The sequence below is a fragment of the Maniola hyperantus genome, chromosome 11 (assembly GCF_902806685.2).
Source record: "Maniola hyperantus chromosome 11, iAphHyp1.2, whole genome shotgun sequence".
In the NCBI taxonomy this organism is placed as follows: domain Eukaryota; kingdom Metazoa; phylum Arthropoda; class Insecta; order Lepidoptera; family Nymphalidae; genus Maniola; species Maniola hyperantus.
In genome coordinates this window covers 12,080,806-12,098,164 of record NC_048546.1, presented here as the reverse complement: position 1 = coordinate 12,098,164, position 17,359 = coordinate 12,080,806, and the positions used below count along the sequence as shown (strand labels likewise).

The 17,359-nt window shown below is 36.1% G+C and overlaps 2 protein-coding genes across 2 annotated transcripts in view; one reads left to right on the top strand and one right to left on the bottom strand.

The window, feature by feature from the left end:
• The window catches only part of Mms19 (MMS19 nucleotide excision repair protein), a 404,347-nt gene that overhangs the window by 242,481 nt on the left and 144,507 nt on the right, over nucleotides 1-17,359 (bottom strand). The gene's annotated exons all lie outside the window — the stretch shown is intronic.
• Nucleotides 4,340-6,828, top strand: LOC138403051 (craniofacial development protein 2-like). The gene is made up of 4 exons (XM_069502006.1): nucleotides 4,340-4,915; nucleotides 5,213-5,997; nucleotides 6,220-6,426; nucleotides 6,795-6,828. The coding sequence occupies exons 1-4, from the start codon at nucleotides 4,340-4,342 to the stop codon at nucleotides 6,826-6,828; spliced, it is 1,602 nt and encodes a 533-aa protein (XP_069358107.1).

Genomic DNA, 17,359 nt, shown 5'->3' with positions numbered 1-17,359 from the left:
CTACAAAATCATCAGTAAAAAGTGCGTTGATTTATCTGTGATTCTTATTTCCTGAAATCAAAATATAATTTTAGTCGTATGAAATCTTAATTCATCTTTCAGAAGATAATAATCTAATAATGGATCCAGCGCTTTACAATTGGATTTTCATCTAAACATAATTCCTCCTCTCTTCATATAGCCTAAGAGCTGATTGGCAATTTTGAAGTGGTGCTTGGAACAGGTGATATGAAGTGCAATTTCTCTTAAGTACCTTTTTCCAATAACCACTTTGATAATGTCTGCAATCTGTTAAGTCTCAGCAGAATTGCATACATACTTCTTATTTCTCGATTATACATTTTTTGATCTCTCTGGTAGGTACAATAGTGGGCACTCTATAGTGTCTTATTTTTTATAATTGTCTTATAAATATAAAATCTTGGGTTTGATTCCTTTTAAATGGTCTTAAGTCTGATCTGGTAGGAGGCTTTAGTCGTGGTTGGTTACCATCTTACAGCCAATGACATGCCAATAAGCGATCAAGCCTACTTTTACGATGTCGCATAGAGTGCCGAATGTACGGGGTCATATCTCTTTCTGGTAAACTTAATATTCGAGGCGACCACATTGTCGCTTGTCACCATGTGAGATCACAAACGATCGGGTAACTTGGCAAAGAATTTTAAAAATTATACTCATAAGTAAACGCAGCGCAGTCTTGCTGGTTGGTCCTAATCTAAATATTTAAATATTTAAAAGGAAAAGCTGACTGACTGACTGACAGACTGACTGACTGATCTATCAACGCACAGCTCAAACTACTGAATGGGTCGGGCTGAAATTTGGCATGTAGATAGCTATTATGACGTAAACATCTGCTAAAAAGGACTTTTGAAAATTCAACCCCTAAAGCGTAAAATAGGGGTTAGACATTTGTGTAGTCCACGCGGACGTAGTCGTGGGTATAAACTAATTACCCATATTGAGGCAAGGTAGATAATTTTCGAACAAACCTTCTCAAGCACTTCTTTAAAAATACCCATCAGGTCTCAGTCCGATAGGTATACGGAACGGAGATATTTGCTAAGCAAATCAAAATCATGAATAACTAACGAATTGTGTAAACTCGTATTCTATACAAATGTTTCGTCGTCGCATTGATTCGCAATCCCGTAATTGCTTTCGCTTTGATTCTATCTACCCAGGTGGAAACATTGTTTATTGGCCGAAACAAGATGTTTATTTCTAGAAACAATGCCAATTATTCATTTTAACAATATGATGCCGTCGACTTCATCCACGTGGATTTAGATTTACAAAAATCCAGTGGAAACTCTTTGTTTATCCGGGATAAAAAGTAGCATAATATGTCACTCTCAAGTCTCAAGGTGTTCAGCTATCTATGTAAAAAATCAGGTCACCGAATTGAAAACTCTGGATATATGGTACACTAAAAAGGGGGTGATCACAACCTTTAGAGATGAGAGAGAGAGACTGAGAGAGAGAGAGAGAGAGGCCATTTTAATTTCATCCTTCTTTTTATACCTTTGCGCCATGGAGCGGAGGCTTAAAGCCTCAAATCTAACTTTGAACTGTACCCGTTGTATAAGATTTTACGTCTTACCAAACGTTGCTAGAATTCGAGAGTCGAAATACTTTCGCGTTATAGTGAACTGGATCTTAAATGCCTTGTTTTCAAGCTCAAGTTTGTTTACACATCTACAGCCAGCGCTCCAAGCGGAAACATTGCGAAATTAAAATCAGTCGCATTGAATTTTTGACTTCAATTCAAGGTCCATTTTACTTTGATGTTATTGTGATTCGATTCTCGAATTCTAGCAACGTTTGGTGAGACGTAAAATCTTATACTACGGGTACTGATTGGTAATAAAAAGTCCACGGTAAGTGCGGTTTGAATTTCAATCAACTTGATCGAAGCTTTGACCGGAGTGGTTTTTCGCGGATTAAAAAAATCCTTTAAAAGGTATCTACTACCGATTCAGTATTCCTCTTTTTAATATTCCGTCCTCGTAAACTTTCCTCAATTTACTGAAACCATGGCCATTTAGAATTGGGTATTTGCCTACTTTTGAATTTGATAAATATTATTACTTTATTATAAACTAGGATAAAAATAATGACGTACCTACACTGAAAAAAATATTAAAATCCAACAAAGATTTACAAAGTTACATTCATTTTAATTTAAGAGTGGGAGGGTCTTCTATCCCTTTCTCGCAAAACGAAAAGTATAAAACCGCACGAAGCTACTATGGCATTAGAAGGTGTGACGTCAAACTGCTGTATCGCTATCTCTGTCTAATCAGAAATATTTAAATGCATATAACTTCTTTGTTGAAAGAAGTTGGGGGCGCCACCGTCACCCGGTAAACTTAGAATTCGAATAGCTCTGTGTTATTTTGAGTAATAAAAATATAAAAAGCAATAGAATCTTATTAAATCGTTTAAATATTGATGAACAACTGTTAAACAAACAAAGTGAAATTACAATTAGTTTCAAAACAAAGTGACCAAAACCATGAATCTAGTTCGAAAAAGTGACTGTTGAAACAAAAATTGTGCGCTAAGAAAGTCAAATATTATTGAAAATAAGGTCACAAACAATGCAAGCAAAGTGTTTTTAACGTTATTAAAAAGTCAAAGGTCCATTTGTACAAGTTTTCTACTGAAATGCTGCTTTAAAAGGAAAATAATTAAAGGGGAACGTTGCTCTAATTTAAACTTTTGACAAGGAAGTGGCAGGTACATTCAGTCATTCGGATGTCTAAAAATATTACCGCATTAACCCAGTGTATTTAAATCGACAAAAACCAAATTGAAAACATTGGGAATACACAAGGATGCTATTTCGCCAAATTGGATATAGAAACTGGCTCAGAAAGTGCGATTGTGACCCAAATGCCTGACCATTCTCTTGGTAGATGGTGGAATCTGCACAGAGAAGGTTAGTACCTACCTACTTATACTAAGAAAAACATACAAAGGGACCCAATTTTACTACAAAAAAAAAAAAAAAGGAGATGCCCAAATAAAACTGGGTAACTGGATAATAGACTTCAAAACTACAAAATATAAGATCCGTACCTACCTGTCTAAGTGACAATAGATTCATGATATGGAGATTCTGGACCTACTATGCACCTATAATTGAATGTGACATTACAGTATCCTTACATAAATAAGACTATCCATTGTACCTATAGAAAACAGAACTATCAAGTCCAATCTTTACATTTTATGACCAACCTGTCATAAATAGGTACTTATGAAGATTTAGGATGTGATATTAAGTGCTTATGGATAGCTGTGGACAGGCAAAAGCAGTGACTAGATTGTGTGTGTTGTGATTATACTACCTTAACAAGAATAATTATATCATGGACAAATAAATAACCAAAGATTTAAATCCCTGGGCATAGGTTGGTTCAATGAACTGATAGGGATCTTTACCCTAGTTATATAAGTACCTACCTACTAACTACCAATCTACTTGAAAAACAAATTGTGTTCAGAGAAAGAAATTTACTAGGTTAACCAAGAACTAATTAATCTAGGCACTTAAATACCTGCCAAAATAATTGTATTGAGGCACTTAATGTAATGTAATAATAATGTTTTTTCTGGATGAAAAATTACTTACTTAAACAATATGTATCGACAGGAAAATCTTGTAGGAAACTATTCTTTGTGACTATTGTATATGACTATTGTATACTGTTTGGGTTAAACTTATTTACCTAACATTAAAGTGGAATAAATTTATATTAAATAACAGACTAAGTTAAATATAAGATACTTGTGACTAGTTAATAAGATACATTGAGATATATATACATACAATAAAACATAATTTATGAATTTTGGATTATTACATTTTGACTTCTTATATAGATCTATCAATTAGATATATGGTTTAATTTGATAGATTAATAGATTACTTAATTTTATTGTTTATTTGAATTGTGAAATTACATTGTTACAAGTCATTAGATGACCACATAATGCTAGTGTGAGACGCTGCTTGTGTACGGCTCAATTTGATAAATTAGTGGATTACATAATTTTATTATTCATTTGACTTGTAAAGTTACATTGTTACCTACATGTTATCATAATATAACCAAATAATACTCTTGTAAGGTGCTGCTTGTGGGAACTACTCACTGGAACTACCCACTAGAAATTGCCTGGTGATACTTAGTGTTTACTACATTTCTTTTACAAAATTTACCGATACCGACCTAGTTAGCCTACAGTGTGCTAAATTAATTCTAGCGTAGCACCACCTCTCCTGCTACTTGAAAATACTTAAAGGTACTTACTTTAAATAATAAAAATGGAAGACATAGTTAAGACATTAAAAAACATCCAGGAAGCTATCGAATTGCAAAAACAAGAATTTCAATTAACTCGAGGGAGTATTGAGCAGCAAAAACAAGAACTTCAGATTACTCGGGAGAGTATTACAACAAACATCAATGAAAAATTCCAAATTTTTGAAAACCGCTATATGCAACTCGAGACAAAAATACAACATTATGAGACATTGTTCCACAATCTAAAGAAAACTGAAAGAAAGAATAACATAATACTATTTAATGTAAGTGAAACAGAACGTGGCTATCATCAGTTAGAAAATCTGGTACTAGAATGTATAAACAACACAACAGGCCTTAACTTTGGAGAAAATGATATAGATTCAGTCAGAAGACTTGGTAGGAAATCTGATAGTAAAATTAGACCCATATTAATTAAATTCACAACACTTGGTAAGAAAATTCACATATTGAAGAAGAAAAGAACATTCGAAAACACTCCCTTCTATATTAAAGAAGATTATCCAAAGGAAGTTATAGCCAAGCGTAAGGAACTACAAACTAAATTAAAAGAAGAAAGAGACAAAGGTAACAAGGCAATACTGAAATATGATAAAATCATAATAATTGAAGACAATAGAAAAAACACTAAACGAAACTTATCTCTTTCACCAGATAATTACACTGATGATACTACAGGAAATCAACAGCCGAAAAAATCTAAAAAAACTTTTATGAAGAAACGTGCAACAAGGCAACCTAACGACAGTCATAATACTGCCAATGCTCAGACACCGCAGTCAATACTATCCTTTGTAACGAGACACTCTGATAGTGAAAGTAAAAATGAAACTCTTCTGAAAAACAACAATAACAGAGTGGAAAAACTGTAGCAAAGAACTGAGCCGCCTCCAACTTCTACATCTCCCCCACCTCGGCTGGTCACCGCGGGGGTAGTAGACCATAACCCTCCAAGCAAAAAGAAACTAAACAAACCAAATAAATGCTACATAGCCACGCTTAACGTCAGATCTCTTCTCAGCAGTGAAAGACTGATACAGCTTGAACATGCTTTATCAGAAATAAAGTGGTCCATAATTGGGATTTCCGAAGTAAGAAGACAGGGATGGAATATAGAAGATAAAGGGAAATATGTGATATACTATTACGGAGAAACGAAAGGTGAACGAGGAATTGGCTTCCTTGTTAAAAAGTCTAACAACATTCAAGTGCAAGACTTTTTACCAATATCAGAAAGAGTCGCTCTAATTAAAGTCAAACTTAACGAGCAACTATTCACAATCATAGAAGCGTACGCTCCCACTGAACGGGCTGAATGGAATGATATAGAGATATTCTACAATTCTCTTCAGGAAGCCATAGAAAAAAGCACAAAAAACATTGTACTAATGGGCGATATGAACGCGAAGATCGGTCAAACCACAGATGATGAGAGCCGGGTACTAGGAAAATATGGATATGGTGAAAGGAACGAGAGAGGAGAACTATTCATTGATTTCTGCCAACAACACGAACTTAAAATAATGAATACAATGTTTAACAAACCTGGAAGCAAAAGATGGACATGGAAATCTCCGAATGGCACCACATTAAACGAAATTGATTTCATAACAACTAATGTTCCAAGAATGATAGCGAATGTAAGCACATTGAACAGGTTTAAATTCCCCAGTGACCACCGCTTAGTGAGAGCAACGCTAAATCTGTGTAGTGGAAAAAAGTCGCGTAAGCACTATATCAAAAAACCTCAAATCAGTTTTGATCCGATGAAATTCCACAATATTATAACTCAGTTATTAACACCACAATGTAATGATAATCATTGCTCTTTAACTTTACAAGAGCATTATGATAGGGTCGAAAACTGCATTCTCCACAGTGTTGCAGAAGCTAAAGTACTCAATGGAAAAAGAAACAATAACATCATAACAGAAGAAATAAAAGAACTCATCAACAAAAGACACAATTTAGCATGCAAACAGAAAAAAACAAAGCAAGAAAAAGATATGTTGAGTAAACTATACCGAGAATTAAATGACAAAATAAGAACTAATGAACAAAATCACAGGCTTGAAACTTTGGAAAGGTATATCAACGAGTCAGGAGCTATTAAAAAAGCCTACAAATCCTTAAGCTCATCAAAAAGCCTGATGTGTCACTTAAAGTCGAAGACAGGTGTTTTAGCAACAAATAGAAAAGAAATAACACATATCGCCACAAAATTTTTCGAAAACCTTTATGCTAAACAACATCATTTAAAAAATGCAACAAATCAAACTGTATTCAATAATGACCCTGTCCCTCCAATTATGGAAAATGAAGTGGAATACTCTATTAAAAAACTTAAACTAGGGAAAAGCCCTGGATCCGATGGAATCAGTAATGAAATGATAAAAGCTGGGAAAGATTCTCTCACCAAACCACTAACTGAAATATTTAACCGTATCATTGTAGAGAAAGAAATTCCTGCACAGTGGACAACATCTGATATCATCCTGCTATATAAAAAAGGAGATCCGAAACTAATATCAAATTACAGACCAATCAGCCTAATGTCCTGCTTGTACAAAGTTTTTGCAAGTACACTGCTGCGCAGGATTACTCCTCAAATTGACGAAAACCAACCAGTAGAGCAAGCCGGTTTCATGAAAAATTACTCAACGATAGATCATATACATACTTTGAAAATGATAATAGAAAAATATAATGAATTTTCAATGCCTCTATATATAGGATTTATAGACTACTCGAAAGCATTCGATTCCATAACACACGAGTCAATATGGCGCGCTTTAGCTGAACAAGGAGTAAATGACGGCTATATTGAAACTTTAAAAATAATTTATAAAAGCAGCAAAGGAAGAGTTAAAATAGACTCGCCCGGACCTCTCTTCAACATTGAACGTGGGGTGAGACAGGGAGATCCGCTATCCCCAAAATTATTTATATCCGTTCTGGAACACATATTTAGAAAGCTAAAGTGGAACAACATCGGACTCAAACTACATGGAAAGTATCTTACACACCTAAGATTCGCAGACGATCTGGTATTGCTGGCGGAAGACCATAATGAATTACAATACATGCTAGAAACTCTCAACGAATATAGTACCTCAGTTGGCTTAGAAATCAACATAGAAAAAACTAAAGTTATGACGAATGTAACAAAAATACCAGTCACACTGCAATCAACCAATATTGAATATGTAGACGAGTATACCTATCTTGGACACCAAATTTCCTTTAACAGTGGAATGGACAAAGAAATTAATAGAAGAATAACAAACACATGGAAGAAGTATTGGAGCATGAGAGAAATATTCAAGGGTACGATTCCCATTAAATTGAAAACGAAAGCTATGGAAGTATGTCTAACTCCATGCTTAACATACGCCTGCCAAACCTGGACGCTTACAAAGAAACAACTTTACAAAATGCAAACAACGCAAAGAAGAATCGAGAGAAGCTATCTAGGAATCAAACTAAAAGATCGAATAAAGAATTCAGAAATAAGACACCGCACCCAAGCAAAAGACATAAAAAAGATTTTACTTAAATCCAAATGGAATTGGGCTGGCCATCTGCAAAGACTGAAGGACGATAGATGGACAAAAATAACAACCAACTGGTACCCACTTGGAAGGAAAAGGAAACGAGGCAGACCATTTACTAGATGGGATGATGACATTGTAAAGGTAGCAGGGAGAGTCTGGACAAGGCTGGCTAGAGATCGGGTCAGATGGAAAGTCTTGGAGGAGGCTTTTACCGCATAAGGCGGTCCTTACAAGAAAGAATATAATCACCTACTAATTACCTACTAAAAACATAACTATATGTAAACTTAAATGTATATATATGTAAAAAAAAATATATATAAGAGATTTCGTGAGTGGGTCCAAGCCAGGTAGCACCTGCAATTGTAAATAACTACATACTTAAATAAATAAATAATTTATAATAATAAGAAAAAATTAAAAGTAATTGTATATATATATAATATAATGTTAATAATAAGATAAAATTAAAAACTAAGTAAAATTAAGTATGTGCATGTAAGGAATAATAAAAGCTTTTTTATTTATTTATTTTTATTTATTTTAACTTCTTTGTTATTTGATCGATTTAATTAGTTTTTCAGTTTACGTCATTATTTTATTCTAGTTTATAATAAAGTAATAAAAAAATTGGAGTCAAATACCCAATTCAGTAGGTATATTCTTCGACCCAAGGCTATATCAAGTCGGGTAGATGGAGACCTATTAATGTTTAAAGACGCAGAAGCGTCAATCACGTGGGAACTTTAATTTCCGGGATAAAAAGTAGCCTGTTAGTGTTCAGGATGCAAGCCATCTTTGTACTGAAAACCGGTTAAACGGATAAGTTTTAAAGAATTCCGTGGGATCTCTTTGATTTCCGTGGTGAAAAGCAGCCTTATCCTATGTCCGTTCCTGGGCAAGCTATCAAAAGCTAGCTAACAGACATACAGACAGACACTTTATCACTACCCATACATATTATTACTATCCATATTATCACTACCCATATTATAAAATATGCGAAAGTGTGTTTGTTTGTTGATCTGTCGTTCAATCAAGCCGTAACGGAGCAACGGATCGACATGATTTTTTGCATGGATACCAATAGCTAAAAACCTAGAAAGTGACATGGACTACTTTTTATCCCCAAAAATCAAAAAATCCAACGGGATTGAAAGAAAAAATCCACGCGGCCGAAATCGCGGGATTCAGCTAGTCATTTATAATATAGTATGGATAGTTCATAAGCTGTGATAGCCTAGTGGTTAGGATGTCCGCCTTCTAATCGGAGGTCAGAGGTTCGAATTTCGATCTCGGAATCGACCTCTAACTTTTCGGAGTTATCGGCGTTTCAAGTAATTAAATATCACTTGCTTTAACGCTGAAGGAAAACATCCTGAGGAAACTTGCATGCCTGAGAGTTCTCCATAATGTTCTCAAAGGTGTAAGTAGGAAGTCTACCAATCGGCACATGGCCAGCATGGTAAACTATGGCCAATACCCTTCTCAATCTGAGAAGAGTGCACGGGTCACTACAGTGCAGTGACCCGTGCACTGTAGTGAGCCGGCGATGGGTTGATCATGATAATGATGATGACGGATAGTTCACCGACAAAACGTCAAACAATAAAAAGCTGCACGAGTATCTAACACTCAGCAGCACGAATACATTCACGATTTAATTCCATCATTGCTGAAATGCTGAAAGAGATAAGAAAAACAATCACGACTCTCGCTGTCACGTAGTACAGAAATAAATATTATTGTGATTTTCGTCTCTCGTTATTCAAACTGGTACGTGACGGCATAAAAATTTACTCATGGCTCGCTTTAATAATAATTTTACTTGTCACGTAAGTACATAAACAAAAAGTTGATAGGTAGTTTGCTGTTTAGTGTTTGCTCATCATTTTGACGGCGTTGTAGTAATAAAGGTTTATAGACCGTAATAAAGTAAAACTAGTAGTTAAATATCGGAAACTTATTTAGTACTGTTCTGTACTATCGTACAAGAAAATAACACTTTCCAACAGCAGCTGTGCAACACTGCAAGTTAATGACGAACAGCGCCATCTATGGTGTGATTTAGTAAACATATTATTTCATCGTAACACTTTGTAATTTTTTGTGTGATTTTCGGACTTTTTCTTTACTTGTGCTATAAGATATTGCTATCTGCCAAATTTTATGATTCTAGGTCAACGTGAAGTACCCTATAGATTTTGACAGACACGACAGACATACAGACAGTGAAATGATTCTCTAAGGGTTCCTTTTTCCTTTTTAAGGTACGGAACTCTAAAAATTAGTGATTTTGTGAATGTGGAGACTGGTGACGGTTTGTTCGTGTGCAGCTGCATACGTTGCCACTGACTTTTCATGAACGCAATATCAACAAGACAGGCCGCGCAACGCCACAGTAGTAGATATTATAGACCAGAGGGGAAGCTTCACACTAGCTCACGCACACCACGACGTGCCACGGACGCTCCGTGCACCCAGCTTGGCGGCAAACGCAGCGTCCGTGACACGCCGTGGTGTGCGTGAGCTGCGCTAGAGTGAGTGAACCTACAGCCAGCCGCTAGTATGAAGCTTCCCCTCTGTACCCGTAGTACAAGATTTTACGTCTCACCAAACGAAACCAAATTCGAGAGTCGAAATACTTCCGCGTTACAGTAAAATGGACCTAAACAGCCTTGAATTGAAGTCAAATATTCAATGCCACTGATTTTAATTTCGTTTCCGCTTGGAGCGCTGGCTGTAGAAGTGTAGACAAACTTGAGCTTTAATTTAAAACAAGGCATTTAAGATCCAGTTTACTGTAACGCGGAAGTATTTCGACTCTCGAATTTGGTTTGGTTTGGTGAGACGTAAAATCTTGTACTACGGGTACTGGTCTATATATCTACTCGTGTGGCAACGCCCCGCGTCTCTCTGAACGAAGCTTTATACAACAACAACAACATATTCTAACAACCTTCAAAGCTTTACGAGGGGCTTGTCGCTACGTCAATTACATAACTTTTGAGCCGCATTAAGCTAATTCAATTATTCAGTCGGCAATCCGTTTATAACAGGGTTATAAGTAAGTATACCATAAATGTGATGTGGTAATAAGATGGTAACACGCTCGATCGCGTGTATACGTCGCCCTTGAATTAAGTTTAGGCAAACTAGCATACTTTCCCTGGCTTTGCCCAGTTTGAATTCTGCCCCGACAGTTGTTATCACATTGCTACAATCGCAATAGGGTCTTGGACTGTAGAAATAAAATGATGTGATTTTTGTATTAATCTTCTTCTTCTTTGGCTATGACTCTTATTATAAACTAGCTGCCCCAGCGAACTTCGTACCGCCTAACAGTCGATTCTTTTCAGGTAATTTTTTAAATTTTTCTCTCCGTAAGAACCATCCTCGTAGTTCAAGGAATATTATTAAAAAAAAGAATTAGCGAAATCGGTTCAGCTGTTCTCGAGATTTGCGATCAGCAACACATTCAGCGATTCATTTTTATATAATATAGAGATAGAGATAGAGATTATTCTATTCAAACTAGACCACTACTTCATCTGCGTGGATTTAGGTTGATTTTCCGGGATAAAAAGTAGTCTGTGTCCATCCCCGGGATGTAAGCTAACTCTGTACCAAATTTCATCAAAATTGGTTAAACTGTTGGGCTATGAAAAGCTGACAGACAGACACACTTTCGTATTTGTGATATTAGCGTCTGCAGAAAAATGTCCGCGTAAAATTCTGTCTGCGCTAGCCCTAAAAGCTCCTAAAAGGAATAGTTAGCATAAATTGCTAGTGCAAATGGAGTCGTGACGTCATTACATTACAACTAGTTCCTTCCCTTTAACATTCCTTTTAAGATAAAAGCCTGTAATTAATCAGGATATAGGTACCTACTTTAGAACTGGGTATACCAGGAAGACCATTCTGCGTAATTATTTCCACCACCACCACCACCAGCCACCCTCACAGCGTTCCGTGCGAGCCGCGGCGCGTGCGGCACGCAGTCTCAACCGTGACGCGTTCGCGAGCAGAGTCCCTGTGAAAAAGGACCCCGGAAGGGTTCGAAACTAGTCGGGCTAGAGATTCTTCTGTATTTAGGTATAATGGAAATCACTCTCGATAGATTAACACTAAAAAAAATTCTAGTAGGTAATTCTTTTTCTCAAAAAATGTTGCTAAATATTTTCTGTCCCTTTTTATTTCTTTTATTGCTGACACTTATACTCTTCTATAATTCCATAACGGCGGGTGTTTATCTGTATTAATTAAACCACGTAATGGCGGTTCGTAAAAGCAAATAAAAGAAAGCTTAATTACTATCCTATGGCAATGAAAGTAAGGAAAGAAAAGCAAAGAGATTTGCATTATCACCCCCACGAAGCTCCCAGAAACTTCCTCATTTACGTAGAAGTAATAATTATTATTACCTATACTTATATAGTATCTATGAACTTAAAATAGATATATGAACGAACACGAGCATTCAAACATGGCATTACTTTGGTAGTTTAGTGTTCCAAACCTTCAGAATTATTCGACTAATTGGTCTCCTTCGGGGAGTCGATATGTCCTAAATATAAAAAAAGAAAATTCCTTTATTCCTGAGCTATCCCGATGTGAACTTTGATTTTATAAGAGTAGAAGACTTTGTTCGTGTGCAGCTTTTAGTAAACTTATGCTTTTCATTACAAGAAATATAAAAAGATTGTACCTACCTACTTCACAAAGACTGAAATGCTGAAATGCGTCCCGTGAATTGGGCTTTCGAATCACGAATATCAAAGACTCGGGAAAAAGTAGCAAAGTAAAGTAGGTACTCGAAATGTTGCTTTTAGAGAACGGGAGTTTCAGAGAGGTCTTAATTAAATCAATGGTGATTGATATTCGATGCAGTAGTTTCCTAAGTAGAGTAATGTTTGTTAAGTTCGAGATCTTCTGCATTTACTCTTTACATATTTAGGGTGGTTTCAGACTAGTGTTTTTCTGCTCGTATTAGGGTCCGTTCAGATAAACCAGCTCGGAGAGCATCAGAGAGTGTTTTCTTTCAGACAGAGCAGAGCAGGTCGGTAACTATAGAGCACTAAAGAGGACATAAATGTGAAACTGTGTTTGTTTATTGATTTGTTCTTCAATCTCGCTGTAATGGAGCAACAGATGAACAGAGTCACGTGATATTTTGCACGGAAATAGCTAACGACCTAAAAATATTTTAGGTCACTTTTTAGGGTTCAAGGAAAAACGGAACCCTTATAGGATCACTTTGTTGTCTGTCTGTCAAGAAACTTACAGGGTACTTCCCGTTGACCTAGAATCATGAAATTTGGCAGGTAGGTAGATCTTATAGCTGACATTTTGGGAAAAATCTGAAAACCGTGAATTTGTGGTTACATCACACAAAAAAAATTACATTGTGGTCATGAACTAATAGTTAGTATTTTCAATTTTCTAAGTAAGATAACTATATCAAGTGGGGTATCATATGAAAGGTCTTCACCTGTGCATTCTAAAACAGATTTTTATTTATTTTTATGTATCATAGTTTTCAAATTATCCTGCAAAATGTCGAAAAAATACGACCGTAGTACGGCGGAACCCTCATTGCGGGAGCCTGCCGGTTATTTATTCCGGAAAATTAAAGAGTTCTCACGGGATTTTTAAAAAAGGAATCAAAATCGCAGGCATAACATAGCATATGGCATCATCATCATCAACCGATAGACGTCCACTGCTGGACACAGGTCTCTTTTAGGGACTTCCACACGCCGCGGTCTTGAATCCAGCGGCTCCCTGCGCCTCGTCAGATGTCGTCCGTCCACCTAGTGGGGGGTCTTCCAACACTGCGTCTTCGGGTGCGAGGTCACCATTCCAGCATCTTGGGCCCCAACGTCTATCGGTTTTACGAACTATGTGCCCTGCCCATTGCCACTTCAGCTTCGCAACCCGTTGAACTATGTCGGTTACTCTAGTTCTCCTACTAATCTCCTCATTTCTGATAACATAATATAACATAGCAAATTCTTATTATAAACTACTTATATAAAACTAGCTTATGCTCACGACTTCGTCCGCGTGGACTACACAAATTTAAAACCCCTATTTTACCCCTTTAGGAATTGAATTTTGCAAAATCCTTTCTTAGCGGATGCCTACGTCATAATAGCTATCTGCATGCCGAATTTCAGCGCGATCCGTCCAGTAGTTTGAGCTGTGCGTTGATAGATCAGTCAGTCAGTCAGTCACCTTTTCCTTTTATATTTATAAGATTTTAAACAAAGCCAAACAGAGTTATTTGTATAGGTACCTACGTGTTTTACTATGAAAATCGGAGGCTGGACTGAAGCCAAACAAAGTAATGCAAGCCGACTGTGTGACTGTTGATAACAAATATTACGGAAGTGAAAATATAATAAAGTAAATAGTAAAATATTGTACACATCAAAAACACATCTATCGAATTATTATTCATGCATCATATTTATATAGAAGGTAGGCAGACGGATCGGATGTCGATACATGGATGATTTACATAAAACGAACTACTGTAAATATCGGCTTTGTGTGGAATTTACAGTCACAACCACACGCCCCTCGGGTATGGGTTTACTTGCATTGTATTTTTTACATTATTTATTTTATTGAATCTAGTAAAAAAATACTTTAGTTTATCTAGTAAAAAAATTAATATACTAAGTATTAGTTTTTATATTTTTCTATTGAGCCATTTATGGAAATGAAGATGTAATAGAATAATTTGAATCTGACTTTTATTAAGATAATGATAAGATATGATGAGATTTTAATAATGATTGATGCAGGTTTTACGAAATCGACCTACAGATATTCAAACTTTGACGTTTGTAAATATACCTACGTGGGGATACAATAATGATAAATGATATTCCGGCTGAGCATGTTTGCAATCCAGGCGCGATGCATATCCACTGACTGAAGTGGTGCAGAGCTGAGGTGTAGTGTCTTTTTTATAATAACTTAGTCATTGTCATCATTTCCTCCTTGTTTTGTTTTCAATATACCAATTTCAATCGTATGAAAAAATAATATAAAGCTGGGTTTAAGTTGTTATTAAAAAGCACGGCGCTTGAAGACAACCCCTTCTCCCCCTAGGACCACTCATCTGTGATCGGGTCAGACGACATCAAACGAGTCGCAGGGAGCTGCTGGATTCAGGCGGTGCATGTGGAAGTCCCTAAAAGAGACCTATATCCAGTAGTGGACGTTTATCGGTTGATAATGATAATGTAAAAGTTTACTTAAATGAAAAAAATCTGTTCTATTCCACTCCCCTCTCTTGGTATGCGCTGCGCCTTATGTTTATCCACCCATGCCATAATTGAAATATATTCATGATGATTACGGGATGAAGGGATGGAATCCAATTTCGTATCCGCTGAAGCGTTGGACAGATTCGATTGGGAGTCAAACAGTTGATGAAGGTATGCTTAGCAATCCTCTTTCATCATATTAATGTAGGTAATAAACATACATATTATGAAAAGGCGATTTGTTATTGCTTACAAAAGGTGAATCGCTTTCATAAATTGAGTAAAAGTTATAAATTAATTATGTTTTTCTCAAACAAATTTCGACCACAGCAGCAATTTTCCACGTAGATACGCAGGATAGGTACATTATAATATTATAGTGTACTAGCTTCTGCCCGCGGCTTCGCCCGCGTGGCCTACAGGAATCAAATGGCATTTTTTTATTCAGAAACAAACATTATAACATCAGGACGCGCACCCTGCACCAGCACCGAATAACACATTCTCATGTGCGGGTTCTCATAGTCGTTTCGTAACTGACACCTAACCTCAAGAAAAAGCCTACTTTCCAAATTTCAAGCAATTAATATCAATAATTAAAACTGTCCCATACAAACTTTCATCCCCTATTTTACTACCCTTATGGGCGAATTTTCCAAAAATCCTGAAATACGTATTTCTTCATTTGTGACCGAAAACTCAAATACCAATTTTCATGCAAATAACTTGAAAAATGACGGACTTTCATACAAACTTCCATCCCCCATTTAACCCACTTAGAGGTGGAATTTCGAAAAATCCTTTCTTAGTGGATACCTACTCTTTACAAAGAATAGACCCTCCAAATTTCATGTCTTTTGGACCAGCGGTTTAGGCTGTGCGTTGATATATATTATGTCAGTCAGTCAGGACTTTGAATTTTATATAGGTATATAATATATTTTAAGTGTGGGCGTAGGCTGTTCTGTTGGTTTAGCTAGCTGCTATTGAATACCTACCTATGCTGTTGGTTTGGGCCATATCAGTAATATTAGTTCTCCTGCAGATCTATTTGTTTCGAATCATATCCTTCAGGGAATCTCTACTTTCCTAACATTGCACTATTCGCTGCATCTTGCCAATAAATCTAAAACTTTCTGAACCAATACTAAGAGTTGAAACGAAAGTTTCGTAGTTTGAAAGCGTGTCCTCCTTAAAAAGTACGAAACAATAAAAATACGTAAACTTTCCTGAGAGTTTTCCACCAATAGAGAAAAGCAGTATTGTAAAACTAGCTGGCCTGCCCCGGCTTCCCTTGGGTGAAATTTCTGAAAATCCTTTTCAATCAAAATAAAATCGTTATAGCGAAAACCTACACTCAAGGTTTCTGGACGTTGAGATTCATTAGAAAAAATCCAGCCAAGTGCGAGTCAGACACTGAAGGTTCCGAACTGTAGTCGTATTTTTTTGTCATTTTGCACTATCAATAAAAAACTATTATGCATAAAAATAAATAATTTGTTCATGAACACATTTTAATTAAGTATTTATTTTTTGTGATGTAACCACAAATTCACGGTTTTTGGACTTTTCCCCTTACGTGTGCTATACCTACCTACCTAACAAATTTTATGATTATAAGTCAACGGGAATTACCCTATAGGTTTCTTAACAGACAGACAACAAAGACCTTTTGAGGTTCGGAACCCTAAAAATCGCTCAAGTGCGAGTTGGACTCACACATGGAGGGTTCCATAGCACTAGATACAAGAAATAATACTTTTTTGTGATGTTTAACCACAAATTCTTAGTTTTCGGATTTTTCCCTTTACGATATTATAAGATACTAGGTATAGTATCGTAATTTTACTATAAGATTACTATAAGATATTGCTATCTTCCAAACGGAACCCTAAAATAAGCTCGTGAACTTTTGTGTAAAAGAATTTAAAGATAAAAATGCATGGCTCGTTTGCTTTGGGAGAAAAGAAAGATTAACGGAACAAAGAAAGAACTGGAAAGAATCCTTGATGAGTCGATGTCTTTAGGAGCTTCGTTTCCGTACATTTCCTTATTCGCAAATCCAATAGAAAATCAGCTTGAACAAATGACCGCTATCGTTAAAGTTATTGAGTAAATAAAGAATGGTTTTGACCGTTTATCACACAAGTTATTATACCTAATGTAACGGGTAAGTATAAACGTA

Excerpts from the sequence above, each read along its gene's own strand:
- LOC138403051 (XM_069502006.1), top strand. The coding sequence starts at position 4,340 with ATGGAAGACATAGTTAAGACATTAAAAAACATCCAGGAAGCTATCGAA. Across the intron at positions 4,916-5,212 it reads AAAGAGACAAAGGTAACAAG|CAAAGAACTGAGCCGCCTCC; the intron begins GCAATACTGAAA and ends GAAAAACTGTAG. Across the intron at positions 5,998-6,219 it reads AATGTAAGCACATTGAACAG|TGTTGCAGAAGCTAAAGTAC; the intron begins GTTTAAATTCCC and ends CATTCTCCACAG.